Source organism: Plodia interpunctella, chromosome 17, assembly GCF_027563975.2.
Source record: "Plodia interpunctella isolate USDA-ARS_2022_Savannah chromosome 17, ilPloInte3.2, whole genome shotgun sequence".
Classification (NCBI taxonomy): Eukaryota; Metazoa; Arthropoda; class Insecta; order Lepidoptera; family Pyralidae; genus Plodia; species Plodia interpunctella.
Genome location: NC_071310.1, coordinates 5,468,810 through 5,483,707, shown reverse-complemented (window position 1 = coordinate 5,483,707; position 14,898 = coordinate 5,468,810). Strand labels below are relative to the sequence as shown.

Here is a 14,898-nt window from a genome sequence, read left to right as displayed (position 1 = left end):
CTCTTTCTAGTATGAGTGAAATGGAAGATATGACCCCCGTTATATTATATTGCTTTCTCTGTCAATTTTACCAACTTCCAAAGAAAGTAGGTAGAGTAGATAGAACCACACGTGTACAAGACGTACATGCGTGTGGTTACGTACATACGTGGGGGTCGACTATACAGTCGACCGTATAGCAATCTATTAGATAGATAGATAAAACGTTTATTTACTAGTACTGCATTAAGTACATACGGGCGAGAAATTTGACAAATGTTTATATTATAGTGTAGCTATTCATATGAATTGAAAACTCATCTAACAAAATTGTTCCCTTTTGTGCCTGCATGTTGCAAATGCCACGTTGTATGTTACAGGCTTGCAGACCGCATTTAAAAGAGAATTATCCGCATTAGAAATTTCTGTATAGAAAATTGTGCGATCACTCAGACTTTCGAAATAGCTTTAACTCATTCGCATGCACAGTGTACAGGTACCTACACAATGAATTTATGACATAGTAATACTTACAACTCTCATACAAACTACTCTTGTACCACGCGAGTCCTAAGAAAAGCCAACCGTTGCCTGCTTTGGGGGCGACAAATTATGACGTCAAAGGGGCAGAAAATTAGATTTTGCCCCGGGCGACAACGACAATGGATTCATTACTCCTAGACACAGCGATAAATAAAAGTATTAAGCACCTTAATAAAGTACTTTGATGCTTTTATTCTGACGGTACACATATTAATGGCTGTGTTGCTTCCACATCCTGGGAGGTTTAGGATATAGGATCATGATCATCAGTCCTTTTAATGAAAGTCGCAGGTCATACATGGATGAGAGAGGCACAGGATAGAGGAGGGTGGCGTACGCGAAGATAGGCTGGATAGGAGATAGGATAGCAGTAAGTTTGCAGCTGCAAACTTGCATCACTTTCGTGTCTTGATGGTATTATAGACTCCTTTTATTTAATAATACAGGCATGTCAAAAAATTGTTTTAATTTTAGAAACAAAAGAAAAAAACTTCATCCATGTAGCGGATACGTCTTTTCGGAAGATTTATTACTAGTGATAGCGTTTTTAATATCCAAATTCTTTGTGATGTCGTAATATTTTGACAAAATCTTGTGCGTGATATAAAATATTTATATTTTATTGTTTTGCTCTCTTACATGAGAGTTGTGTGGAAAACTTGTATCAAACGAAGAGATAATATTTTGACAGGAGGACGACAGAACGTTGGGCATATCGTTAGTATTGAGATGTCCAATGTATCCTAAACGGGTAAGGATAAAGACGATAGAGCTCCATGGCTGAGCGCCTCAGCCCTCGAAGCTCCGAGGTTAATGCCTTGGAACAGCGAGGCTATCTCATTGGCAAGAAAATCGGGCAAGGGTCTTACGCAACTGTCCACCTCGCCGAGTACTGCGATGCGTCGAGCCCCAAGCGGATGCACCTCGCGTGCAAAATATTTGACAAGGAAAAGGCACCTCGAGATTTTTTAGAGAAGTTTTTCCCCCGTGAGCTTGATATTTTAACTAAAATCGAGAATCCACATCTTATTCAAGTGCATAGCATTTTACAAAGGGGACCGAGAGTATTTATTTTTATGCGCTATGCCGATAACGGTGATCTTTTAGACTTCATAAAGCGGAATGGAGTAGTGCCTGAAAATCAAGCAAAGCTTTGGTTTAGACAGATGGCTAGCGGGCTGCAGTATCTGCACAGCAAGAACATCGCACACCGAGATCTAAAATGTGAGAATATTCTCCTTTCCAGGCGTTTCAATGTAAAACTGGCTGATTTTGGTTTTGCAAGATTTTGTACAGACGGGGACAACCGTCGAGTACTCAGTCAGACATACTGCGGCTCTGCTGCATACGCTGCCCCAGAAGTTGTCAGTGGAACACCTTACAACCCGAAACTGGCTGATGTTTGGTCCTTAGGTATCATCTTGTTTATAATGTTGAACGCATCGATGCCCTTCGATGACTCTAATCTGAGGAAGTTGCTGAAAGATCAGATGTCGCGCAACTGGGTGTTTCGTTCCAGAATTCGTGATACGGTGTCCGCAGCGGCCAAGTCGATAGTGCGGCACATTCTTGAGCCTGATATAACATTGAGACTGACTCTCGACCGGGTGCTTTCTCACGAGTGGACTCGACCGCGTAAGGATAAGAGTGCCAGCTTGATGGGTCGTCTGGTGCAGTCGGCGCCGTCCGCGCAGCCGCACTCGGGCAACAAGCGCGAGCACGACGAGGCGGGCACGTCGGCCGGCGCACGCGTCTCCGGCGATCACCGCGAGACCGAGCGCGAACGCCATGACGACATCAACTTGCGCTCCCATGACTAATAGTCGATACAGATATAAGGATAATTAATTCTACGCAAAAAAGTGACATTTTCTTTAATATTTTGACCTTCAAAAATCGAAAATTTTGTATACTATTTTTATATACTTTGTTTTGCAATTGACGACTTAACACCTTTTGTTAAGCGCCAATGGTGAAAATAAAGTTTTTTATATAAAATTTTTAACATCATTGTTTTCTTATCACATTCATAATTTATTTTAATAAACATAGCTGTAGTTAGTTCCTTAAAATAGTATATTTCCCAAATGGACATTTTAGGAAAAGGACAGCACATTGTGACTCGAACAAAAAAAAAAGGCCTCCAACCCGACCATGCTGCTCTTTGAACTCGTAGTGTTAAATTTAGCACGTAATTTCACTATAAAATTCACTCTTTCAAATGACGGGGAAGATATATGCAGTGCGTTTATAACTGTTTAATAAATAATTCCTTTTCATCCTGTGTCAATAAAATGCGATGCGATGATTATTTGGTAGCATTGGGTTGATTCTTCTCTTGCGCTGGCATTGAATAACCAACGACACCAAATGGCGTTTCAAGAAAAGGGAATACCACTGTAATGGACAACATATTCGTGTGTGGATCGTACATTACTATTACGTTTGACACTGCATTCACATACTCAACTCTCATGTAAGTAAATCTGTTTTCTAATCCTTCTGCGGTGGGCTGGAAAAAATACATGTTGTAATAACTACTTTCTCTTCAACAATTTTTGTCGATATCCTACAAGGAATAAACCTGTCGTACCGTTTACTACACACCGTTGCAGTAGGTCGCTGCAACAGAGATGAGGGTATACAAAAAAGAGTAGTTCTATTACATACCCGCATCTCTTTCTGTTACGATTGCAACGTTCGTCAAAAGTTCGGATGACATATTTCGGATGCTAGAGCCGCCGGGGTCGTTGCGTGAGTGAATATAGGTAGATATACCCTACTATTACATTACTACCTCCTACCCATGGAATTAGTAGTACCTGCTCCGTTGTACGAAGTACTTACTAAATCCATGCTATAGCTATTATATAGGTAGGAACCTAATATAATAGCTATCTACTATTCACAAACGGCAGAACATCGGCGTTTTTCTCTATAGTGCAAGGGGTGTGGCACACCTGCAGGCCTACCATCAACTTTTACAAAACGATTCCAATGTAACTCAGTTCAATTTAGGAACCTAAAATGAATCGAATTCATAGAAAAAATTAAGTCGATGGTACGAATTTGCGATGCAGTTCAGTTTAGGTCGTAAAGTGGATCGCGTTAAGAGATGATGGTAAGCCCCCTGGGCGCCGGTTGTTAGGGGGCGCCGAAAACCCGCTTCTTTGCACGCATTTGCCATCTTGAAGAGGGCGTCAGTACATGGGCTAGAGCCGCCCCTGCGAATAAAGGTTGGTACCTGTACTATCCTTGTGTTGGCATATAGTTTATTTCTTTTTTTTAAGTACTAACCTGTCATAATATATTGTGAAGTAAATTATTCAATTCGTCCATGTCATTTCAAATTATTCGGATAACATGTCCATATATTTTAATATAGCCGATTGAGCGGTGAAAAGCGCTATACATATAAATAACAAACTTACCGTTATATTTAACGTCAAAAGAGAAGTTAGTTTTGGTATAGTGCCAACGTGCCAAAACGATTTTTTCTCTCCTAGTACATGTGCACCTTTAAAAAAAACCGTTATCTTACTCTCACCGGAGATCCCATATCTGTGTCTAATTTATCTAAAACTCGCCCGCGTTAATTTCCCACGGGGACATTTATTTTTCCGGGATGTTAGATACCTAAGTACCTTATGTATTTCAAATTATATGTACGCAAAATTTCTAAAAGATTGGTTATGCAAGTAGGTAAAGAGTGAAGTAACAAATAAACTTATTTCGCTTTTATATAGGATTGTAACCTGGCTATGGCATTTATATAAATTAAAGCCCGTTCCGAACGCGCTTTAAGACAATGTAAAAAAATGTTTTTCACAAGTGTTGCATAGGGCCACAGACTTTAATTATTAACTTATAGGGCTAACGGGCCAATCAAACCAGCCGATTTTGAGATTTATATACCTAACAGTTAAAAAAGTAGGTACCTTTAACTGTCTGGCTTCGAACGGAACGTCATAGGTACATAACAACCATTTGTTAACCATTTGTCAAGATTGTTAACTACTTAGTGTTAATAAAGCACTTTATTTTATTCAAGAGATGAAACTTCGTTTGGGATATCATCTTACTAGGTAAGTACCTACTAGATATACACCGAGCAACTAGGTACTTACCTACGTAAAAGCATTCGGCTAGAGTCGAACAACGAACCTCATCTCGATGAAGTTTTGTTTGTATACTTAACTTACCATATTCATAGGATTGTATTTCCCGTGGCGATTCGTCTACTTCTGTCATAATAAAATGGTTCATAGTAACAAAATAAAAAATAATTGTCAGTTCCAACAATATCCAGTACATTGTATAACAATTATTCATATAGTTAGCTACATTCGAAAATATCTATTCATGTAGGCAAAAATGAAAATCAATTACTTTCAAATTATTCGGATAACAGCGTGGAAATTGATCATAGGTAGGTAGTATCCAATGCCCATTCAGTTTATAGTTACCTCCACAGACATAGCTGTGGTTACCTCCACAGACATACCTACTTACTGTGGTTACCTCTACGAAAAAATCCATGATGTTGACACAAGCTTTGTGTTTGTGTCATGTTAGTAAAGTAACTTAAAAATTTGGGAGCAATTAGATTTTTATTCAACCTTCGCAATAATTTTCAAGTCTTCAATATCGCGCCAAAGCTCGGCATGGTATAATGCAGCCGTTTCAACCTCCATTTCCGCCGCTGAAACTAAGATATTTTTTTATATCTTCTAGGTTCTTCAAACAATAAGCTATTTATAAGTACCTATTTATCTGAATGCATATAATTAATTTCTTTGAACTCACTTCGCAGTTTTTTTACAACCTCTATACTTTTCTTCATTCGAGCCAAATCTATTTCGATTTCGTCTTGCAAGTTTGTATAAAAATCTTTACAATTTATATCCGTATCAAAGTCCTTCATCGACCTATTTTCGTAATCCATATCTGATTGTTTTATAGTAGGTATGTAAACTAAGAAAATTATTATTGCGTGTGTATCTACCCATGGACTAATAAACTCCTGTGTACCGGTTACCCGCCAATAATAATAAACAAAGACTAAAGAGTCGTGACGTGTCATGGTGCCCATTAACGGCAGTCCTTCAAGCAGGAGTGCAGGACGTAGAAAGACGACAACAATGTCCGAATGCATGACCCAACGAATGGCTTCAGAGCTGTCAATAGTACGAAGAGAAAAGAAGTGCAGCTGCTGCTGCACCTGCAACATAGGTAGGTATGCGACAGATTGTAATGCAAAGTTTTTGTGCGATAGCGATAGGTTTTGTGCTTAGATTATTTGTGGCGTGTGAATGCGAACGTATGTAGGTATCAGTAGTGACTTAGTTAGGTACCTACCTTTTAATTCCATGGGTACGATGCGCTTCGATAACAAAATGAGCTGTCACTGTCATATGTCATTGCCAGACTACTACAAGAGTAGGAATTCTGTCACGCGTTCTTTCTTTTTGTGTAACAAATCACACATTTCATCAATATTTATCTTATTATAAACGTTTTGCTAATGATTGTTTATTGATAACTATCTGGTCGTTCAAGTACTTTCCAAGATGATGAGTGATGATGATCGTGATATTGATATCGAAAGTGATGTGGGTGTATTTCTTGTATTTGACATTGAAAGTATCCCGTGTTTATTGTTATGAAGACATTTACATTTTGTATGATTTCAGGCTGAAAATGACTCCGACTCCCGAACACATGCCAGGAATAGCTTAGGATCTAGTGGATATTACTCTCAGGTATAACATTATTTGTTATCACTATTATCTTATGTTAAGTGTCTAATGTTAACAAATGTTTCATGTGGTGATTTCTTATTTAGGCAGAAAAAAGGGCACATCACAATGCTTTGGAAAGGAAACGAAGAGATCATATTAAAGATAGCTTTACATCGTTAAGAGAATCTGTACCAGCTCTGCAGAATGAGAAAGTGGTATGTTTTTCTGTTTGTTGTCTTGTCTTTTGTACAATATTTTTAATTTTGCACATGCATAAAGAATTCGTATATGTATACTAAATGATTTTATTTCAAAATGAACATGCCAAAATAATGTGATATTTTACACAAGTTAGTTTTGTACAAATTCTGCATGTGAATACAAATATTTACTGGATAATAATATTCACTAAACAATAATAATTTAGTATAAGTAAATGTTTTTCAAATAAATAAAAAATATTTCTAACAATACCATAATAAGTACTTCTTATTTTAAAATTTCAGGCAAGTCGAGCACAGATCCTGAAAAAAGCAGCTGAATACATCCAGTTTATGAGGCGGAAAAACAATTCTCACCAGCAGGACATTGAAGACCTCAAGAGACAGAACAATATGCTTGAGTCACAAAGTAAGAAAAACTTAATAGTACTTATAATATTCAAATTCAGTTTGTTCCAGTCTATATGATTGGATATAGCTTAATTAGCTGTGCCGCAGATCTCAAGTTTATTGGGAATTATTGGATAATAAAAAGTACCCACCTTAAGTGCTATATGAGGTTATAATCTACCTGTGTTTTGGTTTCATCAAAATCTATCCAGAAGATTTTGCATGATTCAATACAAACTTTCACATAATATCAGTAGGAATTAAGTTGAGACATAGAGTAGTCTTATTCTAAAGCAGAAAACACAGACCAGTGATTCAGTTAGTCAAAGCAGTAGTTAGGTACAGCCAGCATATTAATTAACATTTTAAATATGTGACTTACAGTTCGAGCACTGGAAAAAGCACGAGCTACTGGAAACTATGTGGATCCTCACGAGTTAGGGCTCGGTATCAAGTCGGAAGGCAGTTCACATGACACCGACAGTTCTGATGGAGAGGGCACCACGCGGCGTGTGAAAAAACTTAAAATCAATGGAGTCAATGTCTAGTTCGAGAACCTCATACAGGTTATTTGATGATTTTTACTTGACAAGGTAATTTAAGGAATTTTTTGTTTTGTATATGTGAGTTATTGATAAATCCCTCTTCATAAACTAATTAGCACCTATCAAAATGGGTTAAAAGATACTTTAAGTAGTTAGGCTTTAATTTTATTTATGAATGTGTTAAATCTTGTATACACTTGTAGTCTACTTATGTGCGCCTATATATTATTGTATAGAAATTTTTTCTAAAATTCCTTCCATGTAAATAAAGTACTTATATTGTTTTTTTCAAAATCATCGTACGAAATTTCAACCTTTAGTATGCATAGTGTCCGAGTAAAATGACTGACATGGACATATGGACAGACAGACTGACAGACATTATGAAACTGTAAGGGTTCCATTTTTGCCATTTGGCTTTGAAAATCTAAAAACTAACTTAATTATCCCTGGCAGTAGGGTAGTTGACAAGGTCAGAATTTAAATAATAATATCTAGGTTAGGCAACAATTCAGCAGGATCATTATAGAATAACAATGCAGCTTATACAAAGATTTAAAGTTGTTTGGAAAGTCAATTTCCAAAAAGTGTGAATTTATAAATTAATAAAGAATTGTTAAAACAAAGTCAACCATCATAAAAACATAAAATTTTGTAACAACATTTATAAAGAAGTGATCACCATAAACGTAATATTTAATGTAGCTGTCGAACAAACATAGCTTTCTTTGTTTTCTGGTGTTTCTATCAATATAAATTCGAATAGTTATTAAAACAAAAATTTGTTAACTTGCCCAATTGTTTATTCACATAAAAATACAAATATGATACTTTTGTGTCTTGTTTAGTGTCCAGGAAAGAGTTAAATAAAGGATACTGAATTAATATCCATACCTGTGCAAGCCTTTAAGATCATCTCAGTAGACTATATCTGTGTGTAATAGGTTTTCTCCGATGAATTTTGTACCAAAAGTTTATTTCAAATAGTTGTTTTAAGTTTCCAATAATAGCCACGTCAAGTTTGGACCATCATCTTAATATATTTTACTTGTAAGTTTAGCAATAAGCATTACTGGTAAGTCTCCAATGAATACTGGTACTATTTGTGGAGAAAGTATATTTTTACAATGTTATCCTCTTCGTCGAATCGACCATACTAATTGCAAATAAAGTTAAATTATCTTGGTATAAAAGTTATGATCTAGCTGTATACATAGTTACTTAAGACTGGAAAACTGACATCGGTGAGTTTTCATATAACTCGATAAATTAGATACAAATAAAGTTTTGATTGTATTAACCTGACGTTCGTACGACTATTTACACGTGTACCGATAGTACTTTTATTGTGTTTATTTACATTAGCAATGTAATATTTATTTTTGTATAAAATCAAAATCTAATTAACCTATCAAAACTCTTTGTCTAACACGATCTAACAAACGTTTTCTTATGATGTTAGTTATTTAGTCCTAGGTTCCTGATGTTCAATGCCGGCTAACGCTACGTACATGCATTCGCGTCGGATGTCCTAGTTGGGCGATAGTGTGTAATCGGCGTAAAAATATAACCCTGTATAGTATAGCTAAAAGTATAGCACATTTCTTTGTTGCATCTACAATGATTCGCCAACAATAGGTATGTATGTATCGTAGATTTGTTTTTTTTGTTTTCATAAATACAAGTAATATACTTATAAAATATAGAAAAAATAAGTTACATCGCCATAAGTTTTTTAAAGTATTTTTCTGACAATTTTATTTTTTTATTTTCAAATAATACAGTATTCAATGCAGAAATATTTGAACGTAAGAGTTTAGTCTTCTCGAACACAATTTGCGGCTTAGTCTTATAATGGTTAACATAGAAAAGTTACCAATGTATGTATATTATAGGAAATAAAGTAAACATTTACAGACATATTTGTTTAAATGTTTTAAGTACTTACAAATTTTGTTTAAGTAAATGGATTGATTTAAATTTTAGTTGGTCGTCTAAATGTTTGCATGTAAACCGAAAATATATTTCCGTGAGATATTCAATAGTAATACTGCATGTAACGAAGGAAAATATGTACCGATTTAATGGAACACACGCGTAACTTTTGTTCAGGTAGACAAATTGTATTCTTGAGCTAATTTGCTATTATTATATTTAAGGTAGTGTTCCTACATTTTGCATAAAAATAATGCAATTTGAAACTAAAGCAGAACGAACAAGCATATTTTGATCTTACACACAGTGCAATAATGTGAAAATTGATTTGAAATAATTATGTGTAGCTATGTTATTTGTTTTTTATATCTTGACTTTTGGTCAAATTTATGTTCTAGAAGACTAAATAATTGTAATAAAATTATAAATACTCTGTTAAACGATTATTTTATTTTTATCTTTTGATGTGTAACATCCCAAAGAATCGATATATCAAAGAGCTAAGTATACAGAGGTTGTTCTAAAACACCAGTAAACTAGCAGGACACGTTCAAAGGCTAAGAAAGAAACCGGGAAAACGCTCTAATGAGAGAAAAAGTAATAATAAATTGAAGCTGAAAAATACAATTCAGTGGCGTATCAAAATAAAAGGTGATCACAAAATTATATAAAATCTACATTAATTATTTGAAAATCTAATATTTAAGTAGTATGAAGATACTATGTTGCAGAAATGTGCACAACATAGCTAAGAATATTTTCGAATAAATTATCATTTAAGAAATTAGATCAACAATCAACATAGGTTCATCCGTTTGACTGCTACGATGCCTTAGACAGACATACAGATTCATAGACACGTTCTGTAGAGGGTTAAAAACGGTTCACAACACAACATGCATTTTTCGAGTCGGAGGTTGTTTTCACCTGGTTTGTTATTTTTTTCCTGGGAAAATGAGGATACAACAACAAAAAGATCATTTAGTCAATTGAAAAAAAAAAGTATCATCAAAAGACAAAAACATGTTTTAAATCGATGTTAATAGCACCAAATACCTAAGCAAAGTACTTACGGGCAACTGGCAATGTAGGCGACCTACCTAATTTAAAACTATATGTCTAAAACTTAATCTATCTTAATATTATATAATATAGGCATTTATAACTATCTTAATGTATGAAACGTCTGCCGAATGCACCATGACCGGTGGGTCTTTGTAGCTACCAAGTGGCATCCAATGGTGACTACACAAACAGAGGAAGACCACGCACAAGATGGAGCGACGATCTGAGGGCATTCAGAAAGAACTGGGTGGGAGATTGCGCAATATAGAGAAATGAAAGGGGATAGGGGAGACTTTTGCCCAGCAGTGGGACAATAAGGGTTAGCAAAAAAATATATAAAACACTGAATCATATTTATATATGTGTAATATATAAATATCATACATAATTTACTTATGTTACTAAAATTAAACCAACGAGTAAAGCCAGGGACATACTATGCCGTGATTCCGCGTCATACATGTAAACTACAACAAACAGGTGACTCGATGCGATGGATATTACTAGCCGATGATCGATTCAGTCACCCTCTAGTCGAGATTTGCTAGTGCTTAGAACTTTCTAATCTTTTTTCTTGTGTTACCTTCTGACATTTCTTCTCTTCATTTCTATCCCTTCTGTTCTCCTTCTATATTGCTATAAACTGTACGTGTGTTTAGGACAATTAAGTGTATATTCGTGGACGACACTCTTTCCATCATCACCTGCACACACCTACCACTGCAACAGATGGACTCAGAACTCATAAGGACACGAAATTTGGAAGAAGATATCGGTAAGAAGGTATGGGATCCGAATGTGACCGTGCACACCAAACAGGAAGACAAGATGGCGGCCGGAATTTGAGGACGCATCGCCCAAGCCTGGGTAGTCGTGCAGTAATTCATCGTCACGTACCAGATTGCAGTCAAATTATCGGTGATTTTCTATTTGCTGGCACCACCGCAAGCACGGGAACAAGGCAAATTACTGCATCAAGCCGTGCAACTGATGATGTCATGGCAACTAACGACTGCCAAAGCTCGACCGGTCGCCTTTTCATTACGGATCGGGCTACAAATATAAACTTTTTGATAGACACTGGTTGCGAGAACCTAGATGTAAGACTGATTACCAACTCTGTGCCGACATTAGTTCGTCTATCGAATGTTATAGCTATATGTATAGGTATAGCTAAATTGAAATTCAGGCTTGCGACGGAATTTTCCATGGCGATATGTCGTTGCTAACTACACAAGGGCGTATTGGCGTAGATTTCCATGCTTATTACCAACTTATAATCTATGTTAGTTTATAGATAGCAAACAAAAGTTAATTGATAGCCTAATCAATGTCAGTATCATAGCCACTATAGCTCCACCTTGCACACCAGCTTGCCTACTTACAGCAATAATTCTTGTAAAATAATTCACAGTCTATATGTGCCTTTATACCAAAGAATATTACTTACACTGATTTAACTAAACAAATAAAAGAAGCTTCTGCCGGTCTTGATCTTGATTTCGGTGGTTGTGAAGTCATCGAAGGTGAGGTCTTCAATTACATTTGTGACATAAATGAAAAGTGTTCCAATTCGTATACTTACCTACCTTTGGTGTTTTCTCCTTGCTCAGTATGCTGTCCAAGTATGAACACAGCGGCCATAATTTGTTCATTGGTCTCCTGAAACAAATAATAATAACATTATAATTGTAGTACTGTCAATCCATTTATCATGAACAAAAAAAATCTTGTTGAGATTTAACTGAAAAAATGTTATTAAGTAAAAATTATGACAAATTTTTTACTTAGTAACATTTTTTCATTAGTATTACACAAAAATATAAAAAAGGAATTTAATGTAGTAAGATGAAATATTAAATATTACAAACATATTTGATGACACTAGTTGAACAAAAATAAATAAATAAAGAGTCACTTTTACTTACCAGAGTAAGAGGTGCTCGGTTCTCCTCAGAGGGACGGTCGCGCTTCCTCTCTGGCAGAGTTTGTTCACACTTTCACTATAAAAAATATACCTGTTTCTTATAAATTTAAAATGCCTTTTAAAGAAATCATGTAAAATATGAACATCGACATGACAAGTACACAATTTGATAAACAAAATAATATGCCAAACTATTTACTTATATATAAAGAAAATAAAATTCAAGAAAATTAAACATACCTTTTTGTTCATTTTTACTTGAATATTCACAAGGAAATTCACAACACACAAAAAGTAATAATAGATATGGAATATTAAAAATCAGAAAATATTTTAGGGAATTCTAAAATGAGCAACTCAAACCAGAAAAGTCGATATAAATGTCGAAGATAATACAGTTGTCCACAATTTTCTTTTGGGAAATATTCTGAAATGGATTTTTATTACAGTTATAGTTCCATCCCATTTCATATATTTCATGTATTTCAGCTGATTTATCCCACTGCTGAGCAAAGGCCTCTTCTCCCTTTTTCTGCAATTAAAACTGTTTAAATGTAAAAATTGAAAAACTGAAACATCTACTCCTAAACCACGGCCTGGTCTGTGCCCCTCCCCGCACAAGACTGTGAGACTCAACCGAGATCTACTAGTCCCTCCACCGTGGTAACGTCAGTAAATTTATGTCAGTCTGTCATTTCGTCCTCTAGCTAAACCTAGTTGATTGTTACAACAGAGTAACAGAGAGACACATGCCACTGTCGCTCAACTCTGCAACTAAAACAAATAAAACAATGTTTGAAACATGTGAAGTAACTTAACAAGCATAGAAAGCAGAACATGGTTATATATATTATAATTATAGTCATTATTTTGCCAATTGTAAATTAAAAACTAGGATATGAAGAAAGAAAAAAAAACTTACTTACTTTGTGAGCTGAAACAGACGTTGATTTGTCGCACGCATGGTCGCTTTAGGTGTCTCGTTGAGTCTCTCTCGCTCATACTGAGCGTACGAAGAAAAACATTGTTTTCATTAGTCTCATTGTTATGCTAGTTTGAAAAAAAAGCATTATTAATTTGTTAGGTACCAATCTTTAAATTGATCCTAAGAGTGAATACAAAAATAAATGTTCATACTTACTTTCAGAAAAAACCTATTCTAGGTTCAAACGACAATTCAAACAACAGCGCCAGTCTGAATTAGTTCTATCGCGCCCCAGATAACAGATTTTTCTTCATCCGCTGAAAGAATGGAAAAAACAAAATTATTAAAAATAATAATCGTGTAACACTATGTCATGGGTACGATAGATACATACTCAATTATAGAAATGACCACAACACATTCAGATCCACAAATAATTGTAAATAATAAAGCATGTATACTTACAGAGAGAGTCTAAAATCTGGTCTAAGTTCACGGGACTCGAACACACCGACTCAGAAGAACCCGAAGTCGTTGGTTGATGTGTCATAGGTTCCGGGACAATAGACATGGATCCCGGGACAACAGCCATGGGACACGGGATGATAGCCATGGGATCCGGGACGACAGCAATGGGTTCCGAGAGGACAGCCATGGGTTCCGAGAGGACAGCCATGGGTTCCGAGAGGACAGCCATGGGTTCCGAGAGGACAGTCATGGCTGGCAAAGTCATGGACTCTCTCTTCGATTTCATATGTTTCTGTAAATAAATTAAACGATTGTTTAGTAATTGAGGACTTCATACTCCAAATAAACAAAAAAAAAATACAAACATTACAAAAAATACATATACGATATCAATAACTAGATAAAAAAGAACTTACATGACGCTTTGGGTCCTGGTTCGAACAGGAGGCCACTTCTTCCAATTTTCTTTTTTGAGGTAAGCCCTAAAGCAAAAAAATAAAAGTGAGATTCAAAAGTGAAAAACAAGCTTCAAAACTAAATGACATTAAGAAATAGAATCATTAAAATAACTTACTTCAACTTCAGGACGTAATGCTCGCATACTGCACAAATCGCTTTTTAACTTCACAACTAGAACAAGAAAAAAGTTTTAAATACATGTACGAATAATTGTCAACTACGATCTATTAAGAAAAAATATAAACAAAGCAACAAAAACTACAAACTTCTTGAAGATAAATTAAAAATTAGAATACGAAAAAAAAAAATAAATAAACAACTTACCTTGTGCGCTGAGACACTCGTTGATTCGTCTCATGGCTTCTAAGGATTTACTATCTTCTCCTTGCTCAGTTTGCTGCCCAAGCATGAACACGGCCAACCTCATTATTTGTTCATTGGTCTCCTGAAACAAATATAAATAATATTATAAGTGTACATTTGATTTATCACAAAAAAATCTTGTTAAAGAATTAACCAAAAAATATTACTAAGTAAAAATTATACTAGACTAGACATACCTAGTAGTAAAGAGAATTAAAAAAGAATTAACTTACAGTAGTAGGACAGCCAACAGCTTCCGCCAACTGGAGCATAGCTTCAGCTGTCTCATTGCGTCTTTCTCGCTCATACTGAGCGTTGCGAGCGCGGCGTTCCTCCT

At 35.5% G+C, this 14,898-nt stretch overlaps 3 protein-coding genes across 3 annotated transcripts; 2 read left to right on the top strand and 1 right to left on the bottom strand.

Annotated features, from left to right (window-relative positions):
* Nucleotides 1-993: 993 nt before the first annotated feature.
* On the top strand, nt 994-2,527 carry Tssk (Testis-specific serine/threonine kinase). Its single transcript, XM_053757894.2, has one exon. The coding sequence runs from the start codon at nt 1,299-1,301 to the stop codon at nt 2,340-2,342; it is 1,044 nt and encodes a 347-aa protein (XP_053613869.1). The 5' UTR covers nt 994-1,298; the 3' UTR covers nt 2,343-2,527.
* Nucleotides 1,037-5,121, bottom strand: LOC128677214 (uncharacterized). The gene is made up of 3 exons (XM_053757896.2): nt 4,725-5,121; nt 3,954-4,039; nt 1,037-3,034 (listed from the first exon to the last, which is right to left on the bottom strand). Exons 1-3 carry the CDS (start codon nt 4,852-4,854, stop codon nt 2,831-2,833), a joined length of 420 nt encoding a protein of 139 aa, XP_053613871.1. The 5' UTR covers nt 4,855-5,121; the 3' UTR covers nt 1,037-2,830.
* Nucleotides 5,122-5,931: 810 nt separating this feature from the next.
* On the top strand, nt 5,932-9,794 carry Max. Its single transcript, XM_053757758.2, has 5 exons — nt 5,932-6,134; nt 6,216-6,284; nt 6,368-6,478; nt 6,770-6,893; nt 7,259-9,794. The coding sequence occupies exons 1-5, from the start codon at nt 6,093-6,095 to the stop codon at nt 7,420-7,422; spliced, it is 510 nt and encodes a 169-aa protein (XP_053613733.1). The 5' UTR covers nt 5,932-6,092; the 3' UTR covers nt 7,423-9,794.
* The last annotated feature ends 5,104 nt before the right edge of the window (nt 9,795-14,898 follow it).